This window comes from Carcharhinus amblyrhynchos, chromosome 9 (genome assembly GCF_965287045.1).
Source record: "Carcharhinus amblyrhynchos chromosome 9, sCarAmb.v2.hapA, whole genome shotgun sequence".
In the NCBI taxonomy this organism is placed as follows: Eukaryota; Metazoa; Chordata; class Chondrichthyes; order Carcharhiniformes; family Carcharhinidae; genus Carcharhinus; species Carcharhinus amblyrhynchos.
Window position 1 is genome coordinate 96,631,921 of NC_137332.1, and position 25,123 is coordinate 96,657,043.

The window sequence follows — 25,123 nt, forward strand, 5'->3', positions numbered from 1 at the left end:
AAGTTTAGTTATGCGACTCTAGAATTTTGAACCAGCGACAGTGCAGGAATAGCGATATATTTCTAAGTCAGGATTATGAGTGGCTTGAAGGAGAACCTAACGGTTTGCTGTGCATCTGCTCTTATTCGTCTAATTGGCAATGGCCCTGGGATAGTAAATGGCACCTAATCAACCTTCCTGAGTTATTGCAGCGCGTCTTCTAGATAGTAAAGATTGCTGCCACTGTTCGTCGATGGTGTAGATCCTGAAAACTTGTGAATCTGATAGCAATAATGGAGGCTGCACTGTCCTCTGTGGTGTCACGGTGTTTTATGTGTTGTTGGAGCTGCACTCATTCAGTCTAGCGGGAAGCATTCAATCATACCCCTGATATGTGCTTTTCAGGAGATGCACCGAATTTAAGAGGTCAGCAGATGACTTTCTCGTCTCAGGATTCCTAGCGTTTTATCGGCTGATGTAGCCACAATATATAATCGGTTAATTCAGTTCATTTCCTGGTCAATGGTATCACCTTAGGTGCTGGCAGTGGGAGATTCAGCAATGCTACCACCACTGAATGGCAAGCGTCGATGGCGTGTTTCTCTTCTGTGGCAGATAATCACCATTTGATACTTATTTGTCATGACTGTTACTGCAAACTGTCAGCTGAAGTCAGCATATCCACCAGGTTTCCTGCATTTGGAAATGGACTTTCAATATCTGATGAGTCGGGAATAGTGCTTAACATTCTGCGGTTTTCAGAGATAGAAGTAAAAATCATCATGCAGGAGACGAAGGCGATTGCGCCTAGGTGATGTCAATAAGGAACTGCTGAAGTGATGGCCTTAAAATCGGATGATTAAGTTGCACCTATCAGAACTGTGCTCAATTGTGCCAGGTATGACTGCCACTAACGGATGGGGTTCACCTTGATTATCACTGACTCCAGTTCTGCTTGGGCTCTTGATTTCACACCGGGTCTCACATGCTGCCTTCATTTCAAGGACAAGAACCCTCACCTCAAGTCTTTATTTCAACTTTTTAGTCCACGTTTGAAATGAGCGTGCAATGAGGTCAGGAGTTAAGTTGGAAGACCAACTGAGCATCAATGAGAAGGTCACTGCTAATACATGCCGCTTCATATCTACGTTAATGCCTTCTTCCATCACTTAACACATGATCGTGAGTAGGCTGATCGGAAGGTAATTGGGCGGTTTTCTATGCGTCCTGCTTCTTTTGTATCAGACACATGTGGATATGCTGAACAACAATTCGTTTGAAACTCATATAGCATTATTACGTTTGGTTTTAAATCGCAAAGAATTCAACCGGATCAATTTGCATTTTAATGTTTTCATTTTTCTTCTTGTTCCCCTGGGAAAGTGAGTTGTGATTCCGCACGCTGGAAATTTTCCATACAGACTTAAATTTTCCAAGATATATTTAGAAACCCTTCATTGAATCCGTGCTGTTGGCGGCTCGGTAGACCGCAAGCGGACTGTGGGGGTGTGGCGGTTGCGAATGGCGGCGGGTGGGATGATGTCTGGAGGAGCGTGTGTTGCCAAATTCTGGAGAAATGCCAGGTATGAACAAAACATGTTAAGCGCAGGACCAATAGAGCAATACCGCACTTCAGGTAAGAAAACCAACGCGAGAGTTGGGATTTAGACCCTCATTGAGCAGAAACCCCACCTTCCAGAGCTGGCAAATGATTTGAGTGCCCACGGCAGCGCCAGAACAATAGCAGCAGTGCATACCATCTACAAAATACATTCCAGGAACTCATGAAGGATCCGTAAGCAACACTTTCCAAACCCAGGATCGTTAGCATTTCAAAGGAAAACGGCAGAGGAAGCTTGGGAAGAACGCCACCTAGTTGTTTCCCCCAAGCAACTCACCGTCCTGATTTGGAAACCTATCGCTGTTCTTCAGAGTGGCTGGGTCAAAATCCTGGAAAACCCTCCCTAAAGGCAGCATGGATCAACCTACTCTTCAGCGACTGTTGCAGTCAAGGACGTCAGTTCAGCACCTGCTTTTCAAGGACAACGAGGGATGGTCATTATACTTTGTCTTAGCCAAAGACGTACACATACCTTAAATGGATTTCAAAAAATAATCTGGTGCAATGCTGGTACTGCAAACAAGCCAAGAGCTAGTGATACCCTTGGGTTCCGGGCCCAGGTTGTTCTACGATTTTAGATGCTGTAGCATCAGGGAAAATATGTGGCACTTAAAATGGCTGGGTCGGTTTACTGGAAAGCAGGCACAGAAAACAGATTATTCCCTGGACGTGCACTGGGCATCCTCCAATGGTTTTCCCTTTCCTTCACGCTTTTGAAGAAGGCTGTCTGCCTAATATTCCCAACTGAACACAAGAACAGTACTGCCACATGTAAACTATTATTTTCGTCAGTTAGCCTGATCACAAGGTCTTGAATAGAATCACACAGTCATAGAATCACGCAGTCAGAAGATGTCCTTTGGCCCATCCAGTTGCATCAACATGCGCGAAACACGTGACTCCCTACCGAATCTCTTTTAGCAACATTTGGCTAATACTTGTTAATTTTGATTTGCAGTCTTGCTATAATACCAAAGCCCGCACGCACCTGTACCCATACCGGAAACGTGTATAACTGTGTTAGAGGCGGACAGGTGTGGGAATGTGGCAGACTTTCCATATTTAGCAATTTACGATGTTTCAACAAGCAATACGCCCAATGTAGGGCTGCAAAATCCATTTCAATATTCTTCCAACAAAATAATACAGAGCGCAGTAATTTGATTAAAAGTAAATTGCAATTTGATGAATATTAATTTTCTTAAGATTTTTCCAATGTTGTACTGTATTCGTGATGTTCCTATGACTCAAGATTTCCAAAAGTTAGTGAAGTTTCATATGTCACGCTCATGTATTCGGTGAGCATGAGAAGGTTATTTAGCCGTTCATCCTGCCCCACCATTTTATTAGATGATGTGGATTCTGGTAATAATCTGAAATTTACAACTGGCCTAACTCATTAATGTTACACGACCTTGCTTATCAACCTTTGAAGAAGAAACTTTCAAAGACTCACGGTATTCTGAGTGACAGAGAAGTCGTATCTCCGTTTTCAATGCCCAACAACAATTTTACAGTCGGAAACATTGTTCAAAAATGCCCCATCAGAGGACAAACCCGCTCCACATCCACAAGGTCAAGCCACCTTTGGATCTTATTAGTTTCAATGAAGTCACGTCGTTATTTTTTACGCTTTAGCGGATCTCAGTCTTAACGGTCCATCATTTCCCCATAAGAAAACTCACTCTAACAAATATTACTTTTTCTGAATTGCTTCCAACGCGCCCTTCCATAAATATTTGGCCAACCTGCAATAGATTCCTGCAAATGTTGTCTCGTTAATAGTGTCCAATTGAAGTATAATCTTCTTTCTATTGTTCCCAGGGTTACTCGGGATAAATGAATACATTCCACGAATTGTCTAACTAACCTATCAGAATGCATTTGCGCACTTGCCTTTTGTGACTCATGGCTCTGATTATACACATCAGTGTGCATCTCAGAGCTCGGCACTTTGTCAACATTTAGATAATATGTTTTTTTTCCATATTCTTCATGTGAAAATGAACAAATAAATATTTTTTCACATTACGCATTATAATGTTCAAGATGCTTGCCCTATTTATCCAAATAACCTATGTAAACATTTTTCTAGCGTCCTTAAGTCCGTTCACAATTTATTTCCTGCCCATTTGAGTGTCATAGCAAATTTGGCAGAAGTCGCTTTAATCCCTGTTTCAAGCAATTGATACCAACTGTAAATATATGGGTTCTGATCGATGTGGTGTACGACTTTACAACTTGCACATTTGAAAGCGTTAATCACTCAATGAAATCTGATTAACAACATGAACACTTAATTTCCACAATAAACGTTGATGCAACGCTTATCAAATATCTTCACGAAATCAAAGTACAACACATGCGCTGGTTTCCCATGCCCACAATACATCCTTCTCCCTCAAATAACACAAACAATGTGGTTCAATGTGATTTGTCTTTCACAACCATGTTAATTCTGTCTAATTACCTTGAGCATAACCGAGTGTCCTGATATAACTTATTTAAAAACAGATGCCAACATTTTCATCATGACTGCTCTGAAGCTAATTTCTCCGCATTTCCCTGATTCCTGAATCCACCCGTTTTTGAATAACATATTTAAATTTGCTCACTTCCAGTGTAATTAAAACATCCCGGAACCTGGGAGGGGGGTGGGTATATATAACATTTAAAATCAGTGCTGCAATATTTTCAAGTTGCACCCAGGTTACTAAATTAGGATTGAGCCTTCAGGTCATGGACACCTGTTAGCCCCCCTTTCCAAAAAAAAAGTTTAGTACTTATTCCATAGTGATTGCAATTCTGATGAGCTCGTCCCTGCCATTCATTGTCAAGTTTGATGCTGCTTTCACTGTATCACTTGCATCCTCTATAGTGATTGCAAAACAAATGTCTATTGAAATCATGCAACACCTTTATTGAATCAAACGACATGGGAGGAGAAAGAAGACATTCAGCCCTACCACTTTTCCTTCAATGCAGTGAGATTAAGAGTGATCTGATGTCACATTCCTCAACTCGGGTGACACGATTGCACAGTGGTGAGCACTGCAGCATGGCAACATCTCGGACAAAGGTTCAATCTGGCCTTGTGTGGTTGCATGTGTGGGTTTGCAAGTCCTGCTCGTGTTTGCCTGGGTTTCTTCTGGGTATTCTGGCAAATTGCCCCTTAATATCAAAGGATATGTAACTTTGGTGGATTCTCCGTGGTAATTGTCAGAGCGTTGAGTGGGAGGGTTTGCGTGGAACACTCTTACAGAGAGCCAGTGCTGAATCGATAGACCAATTCACCACATTCTGGACTCAGCGAGTCTATGAGCTCTACGTTCCACCTTAACCCCTTGACCTCCGGTTTACTAACTGATTAAAAGAGGCTCGATCTCCGCCTTGAATATGATTAATTATTACCCAGCCTGTACAGCCCTCAACGGGAATAAATTCCATAGACTTACTACCCTCTGAGGGAAGAAATTCCTCTTCATGTCTGCTTTCAATTTTCAACCCCTTGATCTCAGACGATGCCCTCTGCTTGTAGAATCTCGAAAAGAGGAATCAACCTCTGAACATCTATACTGCTGATCTTCTGCCAATATCTATAATAATGATCGGAACTCATGTTTCTAAACGCTAATGAGTAGATGCATAAACTACACAAACTCTCCTCCTAAGAAAATCCTTCCAAAGCCATGATCTACCTTGTGAAACTTCTCTGGACTCATTCCAATGCCAATTTATTTTTCATTCGAAAAGTGGAACAAAAGTGTTCATAATTTCCAAGTATGGTACAATTAGTCACTTGAACAGTTTTCACCAGACTTCTCTGTTGTTCGTATTATTTCCGTTTGAAAATAATCCCTACGTTCCATGTCTTCCCTGTTATCTGCAGAAAATGCATGCTAACTATTATAGGTTATGCAGGATGGCTCTCAGATCCAACTGTGCTTCAGCGTTCTGCAGTATTTACACACTTAAATAATATTTAGCTTTTATTCTTCCCACCCGGAGAAATAACTTAACATTCTCATACATCTTCTTTTCCATTATCAGTTCTCCAGGCACAATTTGTGCATTATTTTCTATAGCTCACTATGTTAACTATTTTCCTTTTTATTTCGCCAAAGAATACTCCAACTCTCTGTTTGATATTGTGTCCGCTTTTGCTGGCACACTTGACTTTCCCTCCATGTTAATCGGAAAGTCATCCTTTGATGTTCCGCATATTCTATCGAACCTTACAACCTGACACCCGCGTTCGCACTCTTTATATATATGTTAACATTTTTCGACGTTTCACGGAAGATGAACCCATTCCATGAACGTTTTCTGAATAGCAATTATCACCAGACTACGTTTTTCTCCTACGTCACGAGATAAGAACAGTGAATAACTGCAGAAAAGCCAATAAGAAATGAATTTCGAAGTGGGCTTGATTTTTAATTCAATTATGGTATGTGGGTGTCACTGGCTTGAGCAACATTAAGTGCCCATAGTCTTTTACCCTTGAAAAGGAGGAGTTGAGCTGTCTTTTTGTAGCTATAGGAGAAGTGTTTTTAGGGAGGGAGATCTAGGATGTTGACCGAGTGACAATGAACGACGGGCAATAAGTTTCCAAGTCAGGACGATGGGGGCCTTGCAAGTGAAGCTCCAGATAGGAGAATTGCTGCTCTTGTCCTTCGAGTAGAAAAGTGATGTGCGTTTAATTGGTGTTGTCATGGAGCCTTGGTAGGTTTATGCAATTCATCTTGTTGTTGTAAATAAGATTACTACTATTCACTGGTGGAGGACGCATAGAGTATTCGTGGAAGGAAATTGATTTTATTTAATTTATTATTATCATATGTGTTAGTATGCAGAGAAAATGTCGTTTCTTGCACGCTATGCAGACAAGACATACTGTTTATAGAGTAGGAAAAGTGAGGGTGCAAAATGTAATGCTAAATTCATGGCTAGGATCCAGAGGTGGATCCTAGAGGATCCACCTCTGGATCCACCTCTGGATCCATAAAAGGTGGTTCCTGTGAAAAATCTGATGCAAGCAGGGAAGAAGCTGATCTTGAATCGGCTTGTACGTGATCTCAGAATTTTGTAGCATTTTCCTAATGAAAGATATTGGAAGAGAGTTTGTCCAGGGCGTATGGCTTCCTTGATATGCTGCTTGCTTTTCTGAGGCACATGGACGTGTAGACAGGATCATTGGGTGAGAGGATGATTTGCACGATAGGCTGGTCTTCATTCACGGCACTTTGTAGTATATTGTGGTCTTAGTCAGAACAGGAGCCATTCCAAGCTGTGGTGCATCCAGAAAAGGATGCTTCCCACAGTGGTTCTGTAGAAGTTGGCGACAGTCAAAGCGCAGATGTCGAATTTCCTTACATTTATGAGAAAGTACATGCGTTAGTGGGTTTTTTAAAATGTAGCCTCAGAATGAAGGGACAAGGACAGCTCGTTGATGATCTGGACAACTCGAAACCTGTAGCTGTCCACTGTTTCACTTTGTTCCCGTTGATGTGTACAGGGATATGCACTCCACTAAGCTTCCTGAAGTCCATGACTATCTCCTTCGTTCTACTGATAATGAGGGAAATATTCTTGTCTTCGCACAAATTCACCAGAATCTCCCTCTTTCCCGTACTCGAAACCTTCATTCTTTGAGGTCAGACCAACTGTGGTAGTGTCATCAGCAAACTTGAAGATCGAATTGGAGGGAAATTTAGCCACACAGTCTTATGATTTTAAGGATTATAATAAGGGGCTGAGGACACAGCCTTGCGAGTCACTGATGTTGAGGATAATCGTGGAGGATGTATTGTTGCCGATCCATACTAATTGCAAACTGTGAGTTAGGAAGTCTAGGCTCCAGTCGGAGATGAAGGAACTGAGCCCTAGGCGACAGAGTTTGGAGGTGAGTTTTGCAGGAATAATGGAGTTGAATATTGAGCTGTGGTCTATAAATTGAGTCCGAAGTGTGTTTGTTATCCAGATGTTCCAATGTTGGGTTTTGTTGTCAAGCTTGTTGAGATTTCTTGGAGCCACACTGATCCGACTAAAATAGTAAAGACTGTTTCATTAGACTCCTGACTTAAGCATTGTAGATAGCCGACAGTCGTCAGGTAGTCAGGTGTAAGTTAGTCGCGTAGGATACAAAACATTTTACTTACTGTGGAAGTCAGAGGATTTACATACTTGCTCTAGTTCATTTTCTGGACATTGGTAACCTGTACGATATTAAAAGTGGGTATTTGACCATGGTAGCGATATGAAAAGTCAAGAAGCGATAGTCAGATTTCTTCTTGTGGTTGTCCATTATTGCATGGCACATTTGTGGCGTGCGTGTTACTTGTCATCCCAAGTCCGGATATTGGTGCATTTGGACATGGTCTGCTTCAGTATCTGAGAAGTCGTGAATCACACTGGACAGTGTGCATTCATCAGCGAAAATACCCACATTGATGGAAGGGTGAACATTTGTGAAGCAGACTTTGTTGGTTGAACCTAGGACACTCCCCTATAGAACCCATGCAGTCATGTTCAACAGTTGAGGTGATTGAACTCAATTATCACAATCATTGTCTTTTAAGCCGGGTATGATTCCAATCAATGGAGTTCTTGCCGCCCTTTCCCGTTGACTCCAATTTTGCTTGGGCTCCTTAATGCTAGGCTCGGCCCAATGCTGTCTTGATGTCACGCGTCCGGAAAAGTTTATTTGCACAGGGCTGTTTGATTAGCGCACTCTGCAGAGGAAAATAAATGTTTCCAATCACATTCTTGCTACATTTGTGTCTCTTTCCTGATTCCAAATTAAACATGCTGCCCTGAGTCCTCATTATTTTTCTCAAACGAATTATACCACCAATTGATACTTTCAGTGTTACTTGAGAGTGGCCATTAAACTTTGACTTAATCGTTTTGATAATAACTCGTTGATCTCATCAACTTGTCCTTCATTTCCTCATTGTTATTTTCCCTCCCTTCCCAGATTTCCTGTGTTTCTATCATTGCCCCCAAACTGTTATTCTATGAAATGCCTTGCAATTCTTTGAAAGCCGAATGAGCCCCAGAGGAATTTATTGACCTGGCCAGCTGAAGGGTTCTTGAATTCACCTTTACCTGAGATTTTCAACGGGATTTTCACCGTGTTCTGCTTCCAGTGTGTCTATGCTAGTAATATTATCCTCAAACCTTAACAATGGTTCAGGCACAGACTCCTTTTGATCAGCACTTTTTTCTGTATTCCTCTTCTCTGTTTTACAGTTAATTTAGTTGCGATTGTGATCCTGTCTCGTGCAAAGTGTGGACTCTCGACCTGCACTACTCGTTACTTAGTGGATATGGCAGCAGCGGATCTACTGGTCATAATCACTGATGTCATACTTTGGCGGATCAGCTTTTATTATTTTCCAGGTTCTTTTCTTGACATAACTCCTGTGTGCAGTACAATATATGCAATGACATGTGCAGCCAGAGACTGTTCTGTCTGGTTCACTGTTACCTTTACATTCGATCGATTTGTTGCAATTTGTTGCCAAAAACTGAAGACCAAATATTGCACAGAGAAAGTTGCAACCTTGGTTTTAGCAACAACATGCATTTTATTGTGTTTTCAAAATATTCCCTTCTATTTTACATTTGAACCTGCAGTGATAATTGATAATGTGCCGTGGTTCTGTCACTCAAAGCCAGTCTATTACACTGATCCCGGATGGATAGGATTTGACTGGCTTGACACAATTTTAAATCCAGCGCTCCCTTTTGCTTTAATTTTATTACTTAATACCTTAACAGTCAGGCATATTTTAATAGCAAGTCGAGTACGTAAGGGACTAAAGTGTCGGGCTCATGGCGATAAACGTGTTGATGCAGAGTTGGAGAATCGAAAGAAGTCAATGGTTTTACTATTCAGCATATCTGGCAGTTTTCTACTCCTATGGTTGACATACGTGCTACATTTCATTTATTATAACATTACAGGAACAAATCCAGAAGAATATACAGACTCATTATATATTTTCCAGCAAGTGGGAATTATGCTGTTAAGTTTAAGTTGCTGCACAAACACATTCATTTATGGTGTGACACAATCCAAGTTCAGAGATCAATTCCTGAATGCAGTTAAATACCCAGTATCTTCGGTTATTCAAATAATTAGAAACTAAAACAATTGATTGTCATTGTGGGAATGTCACATTGATTCCACAACAGCAATGCCACATTTGTAGCCCAACTTTTGCAGCAATTTTATTACACAAGCAATAATATTTTGAGAATGAAGCCAATGAAATTGCAAACATCTCCTGCCAGATTGGGATCGATGTTTGAGTAATGACCCTTTATTTTCATAGATGTTTTGGACATTTCATTGGAATTACATTTTATGCAATCCTTTCCGAAATGTGCAGCAACAATTCAATTGTCACTTGGACGATAGATGATCAGAACACATAAAGTGTGAATGTCCAATCACTTCATGCGGCTAAATTATTAGTTTTGTTCACCTACCTCAGAGCTGGCCAATTCAACCTAACTCATCTTAGTCTTTCAACAATTGCATAAATGGTGCACTTTCACAGATGCTCTACAAGCTTACTTTTGATGTATATAAATTTAGTGGCTCAGCGACGTCCCATATGATTTTCAGTTACTAAAAATTCAGTAGATAAATGTGATGGCTCATATTATGATCACATTTATATGTCTCAACCACTTATCTTAACCCCTCTTTTTAGTTCTCCTAGTACTGAATACTTTCATTTGGCATTTCCACTGGCTCCACAGTTGCTAATTCTAACACCGTCTGTCAAGTACCTTCTCAGTACTTACACTATCAAAAAACAGGAAAAAAAACACGTCAGAAGAAATGTTATAATCTCTCAGCTTTGATTCGACATATGAAAAAAAATCTTTACTTTTCATACGACCATAAGACCTAGGAGCAGAATTAGACCACTCGGCCCATCAAGTATCCTCCACCCTTGAATCATGGCTGATAGTTTTCTCATCTCCGTTCTCTTGCCTTTTTCCCATAAACCCTGATCCCTTTATTAATCAAGAACACGTTTGTCTTAAACGCACTGAATGACCTGGCCTCCACAGCTTTCTGCAGGAAAGAGTTCCACAGATCCACCACTCCTTGGCTGAAGAAATTCCTCCTCATCTCTGTTTTAAAGAATCGTCCCTTTAGCCTGAGGTTGGTTCTACCTTTTCCTACTAATGGGAACACCCTCTCCAAATCCACTTTATTGAGGTTTCGCAGTATCCTGTAAGTTTCAATAAGATCCCCCCTCATCCTTCTAAACTCCAACGACTACAGATCCAGAGTCCTCAACCATTCCTCATACGACAAAAACTTCATTCTTGTGAATCTCCTCGGGACCCTTTCTAAGGACAGCACATACGTCCTTAGATATGAGCCCTAAAATTACATAGAAACTTACAACAGTACCGCACAGTACAGGCCCTTCGGCCCTCAATGTTGTGCCGAGCTATGTCCTAAACCAAAATGAAGCTATCCCACTCACTGTCATTCTGGTGTGTTCCATGTGCCTATCCAATTACTGCTTGAAAGTTCCTAAAGTAGCCGATGTACTATCACAGCAGGCAATCTATTCCACACCCTGACCACTCTCTGAGTGAAGAATTTACCTTGGACATCCTTCCTACATTGTTATGCCTCCTAGTAACAGCTACATCCACCCGAAGAAATAGTCTCTGCACGTCACTCTATAAATCCCCCTCAACGTCGTATAAACCTCTATTAAGTCGCCTCTCATTCTCCTCCGCTCTAAAGAGAAAGGCCCCAGCTCCCCTAACATTTCCTCATAAGACCTACTCTCCAAACCAGGCATCTCCTCTGCACTCTCTCCAATGTTTCCACATCCTTCTTATAGTGAGGTGACCAGAACTGAACACAATATTCCAAATGTGGTCTCACCAAGGTCCGGTATAGTTGCAGCATAACCCCACAGCTCTTAAAGTCACACCCCCAGTTAGACAACGCCAACACACTGTCAGACTTCTTCACAGCCCTATCCACTTGAGTGGCAACCTTCAGAGATGTTTAGATATGAACCCAAAGATCTCTCTCTTCCTCCACATTCCTTAGAACACTACCGTTAACCCTGTGATCTCCGTTCAAGTTTGTCCCACCAAAATGAATCACCTCACACTTATCAGGTTCAAATTCCATCTGCCACTTTTCGGCCCAGCTCTGCCTCCAATCAATGTCTCTTTGCAGCTTACAAGTGCCCTCCACCTCATCCACTACTCCACCAATCTTGCTGTCGTCAGCAAATTTACTAACCCACCTTTTAGCCCCCGATTCTGAGTCATTACTAAAAATCACAAATAGAAGAGGATCCAGCTCTGAGCACTGTGGTACACCGCTGGTAACCGACCTCCAGCCTGAAAATTTGTCTTCCACCATCACCCTCTGTCTTCTATGAGACAGCCAGTTACTTATCAAATCGGCCAAATTTCCTTCTATCCCACAACTCCTTACTTTCTTCATGAGTCCACCATGGGGAATCTTATCAAACACCTTACTAAAATCCATGTGTTCGACATCAACTGCTCTACCTTCGTCTACTTTGTTCACTATACTCCAAATGACTTTTAACCGGAGACTTATACAGCCTCAGAAGTGCATCTCTGCTCTTTCGTTCTAGCCCTCTCGGCATGAATGGTGACATTGCATTTGCATTCCTAACTGCTGACTGAACCTGGACGGTAACATGAGAGACCCTTGAACAATGAGTCCCAAGTCGCTTTGCGTTTCTGATTTCCTAAGCATTTCCCCCTTTAGAAAATAGCCTATGCTTCGATTCCTCCTTCCAAAGCGCATAATCTCATATTTTTCCGCATTGTATTCCATCTGCCACTTCTTTGCCCACTCTCCTAACCTGTCCAACTCCTTCAGTAGCTTCCTGTGTCCTCAATACCACCGGTCCCTCTACGCATCTTTGTATAATTACAAATTTAGCAACAGAGCCTTCAGTTCCTTCTTCAAATCGTTAATTTATGTTCTGAAAATGTGTGGCCCCAACACAGACCCCTTAGGCACACCACGAGTCACCTGTTGTCATCCTGACAAAATACCCCTTTATCCCCCTCCCTGCCTTCAGCCGGTCAGCCAATTCTCTCTCCGTACCAGGATCTCGCCCATAACACCATGGACACTTAACTCATTTAAGAGTCTTCTATGCGGCACCTCGGCAAAGGCTTCCTGGAAATCTAAATAACTCACGTCACTGGTTGTCCTTTATCTGACTTCCTTGTTACCTCGTAGTCCTTGTTTTATAAATCGACTTCCGAATTGTATCGATCATTTTAAAGATCGTCATAAGTTCATGTTCATTTTCAGCATCAATGTCTTGCACATGGAATTGATGTGACACTAACCTGACCAACGGAATGCTCGTTGACTAAATAAGGAACTGGTTTTGATGCCGGATTAGAATTTTTGCAACGTGACCCCTGCAAAACAGCAGTGATTATGCCTAACCCTTCCTCACACCACTCATATAACGACAATCACTGTAAAAAGACCGAATATGTAATGATGGTGTTTGCAATGTCAAATGTTGTATTTCTTCACTCCATTTATAAAAGCAGGTATCAGACCAGGTTACCGTTTATGTTCCACACCTACTTCTAAACAAAAAGCCCTCACAACTTGCAATGGACAGAAAGCAATGGTTGATGTCAGTTAACATCCCTACTTGTCTCATTCTTAGCTTTTTTTCAAAAACAGAACAAGGAACTCCTCATATACTTCAGCACTGAGACTTGATTATTGTAGGGCTATAGATATCGTCCAGTCAGTTTTTGATTTAAGGCGAAAGTTGACAATATTTCCCTGGGGATGCACGGAATAAGCTGAAGTAAATGAAACAAATAAATATCGAAAGGACAATTACGGTCCACGATGAATATTTATGCTGATAATGTCACGAATATTTCATTTGCATTCGATGCACTTTTCAAGAATACTGAAGGTGTAAAATTTATTTTTGAGATGATTTTTTTTTGTAGTACGCCGATTTGCGTTCCGAAAATGGACATGTGTGTTATTGAACCAAGAATAATGGTTCCTGGAAAGAAGAGCCAATCCTTCTTAAGTTAACACTAAAATAAATGTTTACACTTTTACATTACTTCTTACAACATCCTGTGACTTTTTCTTAGCAGAACGTTTGTTGTGAACCGGTTGCACAACGATTAGCACTATTGCCTCACAGCCACAGAGGCCCAGGTGCGATTTTCGCTTTCGGTGACGGTGCGGAGATTGGGCGCTCTCCCTTTTCCTACACTGATTTCCTTCAGATGCTCCGGATTCTTCCCATATTGGAAAGATGTGCAGGTTAGCTGGATTAGCCACACAAATTTTCTCTTTCAGAAAGTCGGTGCACTCAATGGATCGAATGCTCTTTCTGCACCGTAGGCTTCTATGACTCTATACTTCGTCAATTAAACGAATCTTTTTCAAGCTGTCACCTCAACTTTAATTAATTACTAATTCTGGAATAATTGTGGCTTTCTGTAAGAATATATAGATATGAGAAATTTTCCTTCAATTGCATAATTCGACCATTTCCCCGTCTCGGCCTACAACACAGCGCAATCAGAGTGAATCGTCATTGAACTGTCGAAGTGTGCCCCAAGAAAACTGAACTGTAACGCACTCAGCAATTGCAGCTCTTGTTTTTTTTTTAGCAATTGTTTAAAAATGTGAATGCCGGACTTCATCTGAACATAATTAAAATATTTAAACTTATAACAGCTATCTGGCTTTTACAAACAAAATGACATTCTAGTTGATCACTGGAAAATGAGCCTTGATCTATTGAATATACAGTAAACCACTGGTTTTCCTTTAATGAGTTGAAAGTCAGATAGAAAGAGAATTAAGGGTATCATTGCACAATTACGTCTAAAGCAACAACTAATCTCTCTACGTAATCTTGCTTGCATGAGAACAGATGCATTCTCTGCTGACACAAACTACTTGGTTACAATAAAATGTATAATGAACATTAATAAGGGTGAGATGTGGATTCCCACACACTCTGATTTAGATTAATAATTTCCTGTAGATAATGTCGTCCAATCATAACAGATTGAGACGCCGATTAATTCAGATACAATACGGGAACAACGTATAATTTAAACTGACGAAGTGTTCCATTAAGTTACTTCCAAAGCGACTGTGAGGAGTGGAGCCGAGATATGGAATTCATATTAATGACTACTTGAAATCACAGTGAAATTGCCAACAAAATAGGCCCAGTTGAACTGTTACATTGAGGAAAGTCAAATATGTTGGCTCTGTCAGGAAAGAATAGGAACCTCCGTACTCTTGGGAAAGGCAATATTCGTTCACACCACCCCTTTATCGATAGCTATCAACTCAAAACCCGTTCGATTAAGTAAGCACAGCGTCCAGTCCAAAGGAGGTTAACGTTTCAGCGAATCAGAATCACCTTGAATTCTTCAAGCTCCCCATGATCGCTTGGGAGGGCAAGCGTTAATGTCCCATTAAAATACCTTTCACTTAACTGAACTATCAATAGGCATTCTTAATGATTTTAGTTAACCTGCAGTCGCACCATTGGAATTTGTGTTCAAGTTATACTGGCCGCCTCACAAATGCTTCCTATTGTCTTTTGATACCACGTTGATGTTCCATAGAATCATACACTCCGACAATGCAGAAGGAGATCATTCGGTCTATCGAGTCTGCACCGACCACATCCCACCGAAGCCCGATCGCTATAACCCTTGCATTTAACCCAGCTCGTCCCATGACAGCAAATGGCAATTTAGCATGGCCAATCCACCTAACCCACACATTTTTGGACTGTAGGAGGAAACAGGAGCAGCCGGAGGAAACCCATGCAGACACAGGGAGAGTGTACAAACTCCACACAGTGACAGTCACCCAAGCCGGAATCGAAGCCGGATCCAGCGCTGTGAGGCAGCAGTGCTCAGCAGAGCCGCCCCCGTTTTTCGTCATTGCTACCTTATCCATATCTATGTATTAATCATTAGCATTTTGGTAAACTCGGCACCTTTTTCTCACTGCTTCATTTCTAAACTGTGCATTTAACTCTTCCTTACGGACGTTCCTTAGTTCAACTCATTTCAATAAAAAAGTGCCTTAAAAGAGAAAAAAAAACGAATTAGGCTGTTTGTTTCCCAACTCCGGAATGGACTGACAGAGCTGTTCTCCACAGGTTGCATGCTTTCTGTATGACGACTGAGTTTCATTTTGGTCCTCTTTTCCTGGGTTTTCCTAAAATTTGTATGTTACTCAGTTAATTTCCCGAGCTACTCATCCTTCAAGTTGAGTATAAAAAGTCGCCGGATTCCCATTTTGTTTTATTCTATTTGATGTTTCCATTTGACCCTTCTCGTCCTTGTTTCAGTTAACTTCTGAGCAATGTGGGCGACCTCTAGTATAGCGTCCTTTGCTCCTTGCCATTACTTATCCGAATCTTTTGATGTATTTATCATGTTTACTCAATTTCTTTCAGTAACACTCGATTCACCATGTTTTTTTTGCGGACCAGATGCAGGAAATTCCTGATTTGAGTTTGAGCGAGAACATACTGACGAACGAATTCTTTCTGAAAAGTTTTCAAAATGTCACTATTATTCACTATCACCCTTTCCTGTACCGTAATTCTAATAGGCAATTCATGGTCCCTATTGTCTGCAGTCCACAGATTGCACATCTCGATAATTTCCTTGCCCGACCATCTCTACAGGAATATAGCATACATGAAGCGTTCACGAATTATAATTGCATTGACTAAACACGCACAGCTGATCTTTCTTCATCCGCCATACTGTGAACTTAATGATCGTTTCTCAGCATACCTTCTCCTCCTCCAAATTAAGTTTCTCAACTATAATACCTCTGGAAATCCACTTTATTTTAAGGAATAAATTTCAACGAAGAAAACGTTTTAAACCAATCCCTGTATCATGATTTGCTTGTGAATTTTAATTCAATTGCTTTTCTAATTCGGAATTTTAATGCAAATGACCAGCCTTTTGCACCAGGTTTTTCAGGCGCCCACTCTTCACGTTTTTGGTGTTCCCATCGCATTCCATTTCCCCACTTGATTTGTTCATTTGGTTTGCACAGGCAAATGTGTTCTGCTAAGCATTAGGTCATTTTATTTTCTTAATTATCACCACTCGCTTTAATGGATCTTTTAGTTTGACACATTTCTGAAGATCGGTCAGGATGTGCTTGTCTTATGCTTTTGCATAGAATTTTAGAAACACTGCGAACAGTAGAGCTCCTGATTTAATTCAGCAGTACCCGAGAGGAGATTCAACTTCGCTAGCAGTGTTTTATTCCTATTAAGTTTTACATGTCATATTGGCATTGGTGAACATGACTTGTTTCACTCCAGTTAATATTCAAGTGACCCACTAGGAAGCATTTAACTCAAAGTTTATTCAAGAACAGAGTGAGAATATTACAAAAAATAGCATAACGTTTACCAATTACAAGACTTAACACACAGTGTAAGCCTTAACAACTCGGAATCTGTTGTTCCAATTTAAAATCAATTACCCATAGGCATACATGCTTCTTCAGAACTAACTAAAATTGAACAGGTCTGTTGAAGTGATACCAGATATCCAAATTTAACACCTGTAGACAGACATTCAGACAGCCATTTTCAGAGAATGAGACGTCTTCCACACAACAAACAAAACTAAACCTTGTCTCTAGCAGCTTCCAGTCTTCAAACATCAGACACGGGAAATGATGAAGCTCTGCAGATTGAAAAACAACATTCGAAATGGTAAGCTGAAATTTTCTGTAAAAATATTGCAGTCTCCATTGGTATGAAATGACGTGCCAAGTAACCCAATCAAGCTCTACTGTACAATCACAGCGAGACTCTAAAACTACAGTAGGCTCTATTAGTTCACTTTTATTTTAAGATGTCAATTATAGCACATCAGTAATAATCAGATATCAACTGCAGCCAAAACAGATCAGACGCAGTGCCAGGGATTGCTTAAAATATTCTGCAGAAAATTTCCATCAAAATACTTTTCTCGAGGGCACAGTATCGTAATAACTTCCAAACAATTGTCCTATAGGCATTTGAAAAATTATATCCTAAAACAACTCTTCAAAATATTCTCTCAAATAAAATTTGTCTTAGCAGTTTACATTCCACAATCCCGTTCAGGTTCTCCAAACGACATCTTTCAACAATCTTTCTGCTCCACTTTTAACGGCGAATCCAACCCAGGACGTACACCAACCCTCCAAAAGTTCGTTGCTCCACAAAACATTCACAGTTTCTCAAAATGTCAACTTCTAGGGTTGAACAAAATGGCATCAGATGTTAGATCTATCTTTCAGTTATGTTACCGCACATTAGGTCTGATTACTCCAATTACCATTTAACTCAAAACGCTTAGCTTACGCATCCTTGAATAGTACCAATAGCCTGGTCACTTTTTCCTTAACTTCCAACGCTTCTAAAATTCCTTCGACCAATTTCCTGATTGTCTGTATTGTAACTTTTCCCTTCGGAATTCTGCGTCATTGCCACTCTCTCGTCCTGTCCCGCTTATCTGGCAAACTTGAGGGTGATTTGCTCCCTGCTGTCCGACCCTAAACTCGCCTAAATGTAAGAACAAAGCAAACCCCATCCCTCTGGAAAATGGAACATTGTAGCTCAGCAATTACTACTGGTTCATTTACCCTTCACTCGAAACCCGCGCTAAGCACAACAGAAATGTCATGAGAACGTCGCATGCAAACAGCTTTTCCCAATATGAATCAGATTGCAGGTTTTACCCTTTCTGGCAGAATAATAATATGAAATCATACCCACTCAACATTATACCACATTTCTAACATGTAATGATAAATAGATAAATGCCATAAACTATTGTTGTTTCCTTAACAGCGCATGCAACAATATGGGTGCAAGGGAGTGGCTGTCGAACGCACCTTCCAAGGTACATGGAATATGATGTTGAAAGAAATGTGAAAGTCAACTGGCAGCTAATATTTAACGGACTCCAAGATTTATATACACGTGCATAGGGACAATTAGGGAAACGACTGTAATCACACGTGGAGGCGGGGGTATAGCTGGATTAGTGCATGCATATGTTACTTCAACCTCTGGTAAAGACGACTGGATTGGAAAAGTCATGTTTAAAGTCGAGATAGTTGAGGAATTTGTAGCATTTATACACGAAATCACGAGGCATTGGATGGGTTTTCTGCACTAACATTTCATAAGGCTGCATGATTTACTCAAAAGTGTCCAGGAAACCAAAGCAAAACAAAGTAAAGACTGAGTGAATACATAGTTGACTCAAAAGAGAAAGCGCAGGAAAATCTCAGCAGATCTGGCAACATCTGTAAGGAGAGAAACGAGCTGACGCTTCGAATCCAAATGACCCTCTGTCAAAGTTGTTGACTCAATTTGAAGCAAGTGGAATGCATGAGTGGTGGATAAATACAATTGCTGGAAATTTGAAAGAATGGCAAAGGAAAGTCCAGCAATTACAGATCTATCAATTTAATTTAGATAATGGAGAATTTTCTAGAAAAAAAATACATTACATAGAAACATGGAACATTACAGCACAGTACGCGCCCTTCAACCCTCAATGTTGTGCCGAGCTATATCCAATCCCAAGACCAAGCTATCCCCTCCCTATAATTCTGGAGTGCTCCATGTGCCTATCCAATAACCATCTGAAAGTTCGCAAAGTGTCCGACTCCACTGTCACAGCAAGCAGTCGATTCCATATCCCAACCACTCTCTGAGTGAAGAATCTTCCTCGGACATCCCTCCTATACCTCCCACAATGAACATTATATCTATGCCCCCTAGTTACAGCCACATCCACCCGAGGAATAGTCTCTGCACGTCCACCCTATCAATCCCTCTCATCATCTTACAAACTTCTATTAAGTTGCCCCTCATCCTACTCTGCTCAAAAGAGAAAAGCCCCAGCTCCCTCAACCTTCCCTCATAAGACCTACCCTCCAAACCAGGCAGCATCCTGGTAAATCTCCTCTGCACTCTCTCCAATGCGTCCACATCCTTCTTATAATGAGGTGACCAGAATTGAACACAATATTCCAAATGTTGTCTCACCAACATCTGGTATAGTCGCAGCATAACCCCATGGCTCAAAAACTCAAACCACCTGGTAATAAACGGTAACACACTATAAGCCTTCTTCATGGTTCTATCCACTTGAGTGGCAACCTTCAGAGATCTGTGGATATGAACCCAAGACCTCGCTGTTCCTCCACATTCCTTAGAATCCTGCCGTTGACCCTGTAATCTGATTCAAGTTTGCCCGACCAATATGAATCACCTCACACTTATCAGGGTTAACCTCCATCTGCCACTTTTCGGCCCAGCTCTGCATCCTTTCAATGTCTCTTTGCAGCCTGCATGAGCCCACAACCTCATCCACTACTCCACCAATCTTGGTGTCATCAGCAAATTTATTAACCCATCCTTCAGCCCCTTCTTCCAGGTCATTGATAAAAATCACAAAAAGCAGAGGACCTAACAATGACGCCAGTGGTACACCACTGGTAACTGGCCTCCAATCTGAAAATTTTCCCTCACCACCACCCCCTGTCTTCTATGATTCAGCCAGCTACTTGTCCAAATTGCCAAACTTCCCTCTGTTCCACCCCTCCTTATCTTCTTCATGAGCCTACCATGGGGAACCTTATCAAATGCCTTACTAAAATCCATGTATACAACACCAACTGTTCTAACTTCATCTACACACTTAGTTTCCTCCTCAAAGAATTCAATCAAATTTGTGAGGCAAGACTTACCCCTTATGAAACAGTGCTGACTATCCCGGATTAAACTGAAGCTTTCCAAATGGTCATAAATCCTATATCTCACGGCCCTTTCCATTAACTTGCCGACCACCGAATTAAGATGAACTGCCCTATAATTACTAGGGTCATTCCTACCTCCTTTCCTGAAACGAGGAACAACATTTGCCACTCTCCAGTCCTCTGGCACTATCCCTGTGGACAGTGAACACCCAAAGACCAAAGCTAAAGGCTCTGTAGTCTCACCCCTTGCCTCCCAAAGTATCCTAGAATGTGTCCCATCTGGCCCAGGGGACTTATCCACCATCAGGTTTTACAAAATTGTTAATACATCTTCCTTCAGAACATCTACCTTCTCCATCCTGTCAGCCTGTATCACACATTCCTCCTCAAACACATGACTCCTCTCCTTAGTGAACACTGAAGAAAAATATTCATTCAACACCTCACCTATTTCTTCCGACTCCATACATACGTTCTCACTACTATCATTGACTGACCCTAACTTCACGCTTGTCATTCTTTTATTCCTCACATAAGAGTAAAAAGCCTTGGGGTTTTCTTTCTTCCGACCCGCCAAGGACTTCTCATGCCCACTCCTAGTTCTCCTAAGCCCTTTCTTTAACTCATTCCTAGCTACCTTGTAACACTCAAGTGACCCAACTGAACCGTGTTTTATTTCATCCTTACATACACTTCTTTTTTTCCTCTTAACAAGACATTCAACCTCTTTTGTGAACCATGGTTCCCTCACTTGGCCATTTCCTCCCTGCCTGCCAGGGACATACCTATCAAGGACACACAGTATTTGTTCATTGAAAAAGTTCCACTTTCCTTTTGTGCCCATACCTGACAGCTTCTGTTCCCACACTATGCTCCCTAATTCTTGCCTAATCGCATCATAATGACCCCTGCCCCAATTATAAACCTTGCCCTGTTGTGTGATCCTATCCCTCTCCAATGCAATAACGAAGGACACCAAATTGTGTTCACTGCCTCCAAAGTGGTCTCCCACAAACAAATCTAACACTTGGCCTAGTGCATTACCCAGCACCAAGTCCAGTACCAGTACCAAGTACCAAGTCCACATATTGTGTCAGGAAACTCCCCTGTACACGCTGTACAAAAAGTGTCCCTCCAAACTATTCGACCTATAAAGGTTCCAATCAATATTTGGAAAGTTAAAGTCGCCCATGATGACTACCCTGTGAGTTCCACACCTATCCATACTCTACTTTGTCATTTCCTCCTCCACATCTCTATTACTATTTGGGGGCTTATAGAAAACTCCTAACAACGTGACCGATCTTTTCCTATTTCTAACTTCAGCCCATTATACCTCAGTAGGCAGATCGCCCTCGAAATACCTTTCAGCAGCCGTTAAACTATCCTTGGTTAACAAGGCTACACCTCCACCCCTTTTACCGCCTTCCCTACCCTTACTGAAACATCTACACCCCGGAACTGTCATCAACCATTCTTGTCGCTCTTCTAATCATGTGTCCGTAATGGCCACACCATCATAGTCCCAAGTGCCAATCCACGCTCCAAGTTCACCTACCTTGTTCCTGATGCTCCTTGCATTGAGGTAGATACACTTCAGTCTACCATTCTGTTTGCCTGTACCCTACTGTGACCTTGGCAACTTCCTCAGTACCTCGCGATCCTCAACACTGGCTTTCGGGCTACATCTCATTTTCCCAACGCCCTGACAAATTAGTTTAACCGCACACCCCCCCATCCCCACCCCCCACCGCCCCCCACGAAGAGCAGATGGAAATTTCCCTCCCAGGATATTAGTGCTCCTCTGGCTCACTGCAAATCGTCCTGTTTGTACAGGTCCCACCTTCCTCAGATTGTGCTCTAATTATCGAAGTAAATGAAACGCTCTCTCCTACACCATTCCTGCAGCCACATGTTAATCTACACTCTCTCCCTGTTCCTCAACTCAGCTGCACGTGGCACCAGCAACAAACCAGAGATGACAACATGTTTGGTCCTAGATTTCAGCTTCCAGCCCAGCTTGCTAAATTCCTGTTTTAAATCCCCATTCCTCTTTCTACCTACATCGTTGGTACCAATGTGCACCGTGACCTGTGACTGATCCTCCCCCCCGCCCCCCCCCCCCCACCCTCCATTAAAGACCTTGAAAACACAGTCCAAGGCATCACAGATTCTTGCAACCGGGAGGCAGCATACCATCCGAGAGTATTTTTTTTGTTGCCGGAGAACCTCCTATCTGTCCCTCTCACCATCGTGTCCCCAATTACTATTGCACTTCTGCTCTCCTCCCTTCCCTTCTGAGGCACAGGGACGGACACAGTGCTCGAAGTCTAGTCACTCTGGCATACCACAGGTAGGTTATCCCCCTCAACAGAATCCAACACAGAATACTTGTTGCTGAGGGTACAACCACAGGGGATCCCGCACTGACTGCTTCCTCCCTGCCCCTCTCACTGTCAACCATCTATTTTCATTTTTTTGAGTCTCCAAATAACTGAAACTTATCTATGATCACCTCTGCCTCCCGAATGATGCGAATTTCATTCAGCTCCAGCTCCCTGACGCGGTTTTGAAGGAGCTGGAGATGGGTGCACCTCCCACAGCTGAATTCAGCAGGGATACTAACAGCATCCCTCAGCACAAACATCCTGCAGGAGGAACATTGCATTGCTTTCACTGCCATTCCCTGTAGATAAACAGAAAAAAAAAATCTTGTCTGATTTTCCTCACCCCCTTAGATTAGAGGAATAAGTGAAACAAGAAAAAAAAAGCCGACCTGCTCTCACTCCCAGCCTTATTTTATAGTTTAGAAGAGAGAGGGAGGTGGGAAGACTCTAAAAGTCTAGAGACTCAAGTTTCCATTCCGTCCAAATTTATTGGGGAAAAAAAATCTTTCCAGTGGTCACTGGGGCTTGCTTCCGGTTTTACATTCCCAGTTTAGAAAAAAAAATCCTCTGAAAAAAGTAAGGTAAAAATCCTCCTTACCTTCCAGCTGTCTGCACTGAGTCTCCACTCCATCTGCTCCTCTGGAAACAATGAGGATGAACATTCGTTGAAAATTACTAATTACTTTGGAAAATGCTGGTTAACGTAAGAATATGAACTTATTTAATTAACTAATATATATACTTTGTTAATGTCCTTTATAAAGTTTGCCATTTTAATGCAATAACCAAGAGTGCTGATGATAGTAATGCTGCTGATGTGGTGTACAGACGGTTTGTTGACAAATAAAGATAGCCTTAACGCAGTTTTATTTGCATATGTATGGTAAGTATAAAATAAACCTTAAGAATGAACTGTCATGTTTTATTTGTGCATTAAGAAAGACAAATGTTGGTTTCAGTTTTATCAGATCCATTTGGGGACTTACTTTTCACATAAATTAGAAAGAGGTTTTTACTACTTTTGACATGAAGAGTTCATAGGGTGGGCAATTTACGACACCAAAAAGAAAGAAAAATCTGTATTTTCGCCGAGTAACAGATAGTTTCTGTCGGCATGAAAAGTCTCTCCGGGTGAAAATGATAATAGACATTGAATGAACTGGAATATGGTGCTCTAAAAAAGTTAAATTAATCGTGAGCTTACATTGCTTTCTTGATATCTCAAGGGAATAAATCCAATTGCGGACGGGCTTTGAATGAATCGTGAGAAATCTACTGGAAAACGAACCTCCATGCAACCAAACCAGTGCAACTCTGAGTGTGGAATTAATTGCAGATATTTATTGGGAACTGCGTGGGCTGGGATAAAATGGACAACGCGTGTTACAATAGAAATTCTGGGAGAAGTGCTTCGAAATATTTCAAACACATTGCTGGCTAATAAACATTCGATTAGCAAAGTTGGCTGGACGACTGGGGGGTGATGTGGAATGACACCAGCAGTGGTACAATTCCAGCAGATAATTCGATCACACACGAACGGCTCACATTTCCAGCATTGACCCAGGTGTATTGACGCACGCGTGAAATCAACGCCAGTCCACTCTCACTCTGAAATATCTTCGGAGAGCAGCCTCTTGGATGTTGGAGACTTTCAATAAACTATAATCACTATTTCTTGCGCCGTTCAGTATACATGATATTAAATGGGACGAATTGATGCTTACAGAAACATTAGCCTTTCTTAATACACAGTTTTATAAAAGAAAGATTCATTTTAAAGGTTTATTTTGCACTTAAATCATACATATGAAAACAAAACTGGTTAAAAGTGAAGTTACTGTACTGAAGAATACGATTTGATGAGAAATAATGCCGTTTTGAAATTAAAAATGACTTCGACTTCTGCAATGATTTGTTTTCTGAGTTGAAGATTTAACAGTGACTTACTTGTTCGCCTTGAGTTGACTTAAACTAGCAATGTCTGCAGGGATGAAAATAAATCTATGTCATCGACATGAAGCGAATAACGGCAGTACCTCACATTTCATATTAAAGGAATAAAAATCTGAAATTGCTATATCCTGGACAGAAGTAGCTAACCTCCATTCTACATACAGAAAAAAAGACAAAGTTGATTGGGAAGCAAAAGACAAATTAAGAGAAATGACAAACATTGATTGGGGAAAAAAGATGGGGCAAACTCTGAGGAAACAGTCATAAAAGAATGTTTTTTTAAAAAAGCAAAGATCATGAAGAAGCCCGAAT

The 25,123-nt window shown here is 41.3% G+C and overlaps 1 protein-coding gene across 1 annotated transcript; it reads left to right on the top strand.

Annotated features, from left to right (window-relative positions):
* Positions 1 to 1,500: 1,500 nt before the first annotated feature.
* Positions 1,501 to 9,756, top strand: LOC145348635 (FMRFamide receptor-like). Its single transcript, XM_080196801.1, has 2 exons — positions 1,501 to 1,615; positions 8,855 to 9,756. The coding sequence occupies exons 1-2, from the start codon at positions 1,501 to 1,503 to the stop codon at positions 9,754 to 9,756; spliced, it is 1,017 nt and encodes a 338-aa protein (XP_080052927.1).
* Positions 9,757 to 25,123: the final 15,367 nt, after the last annotated feature.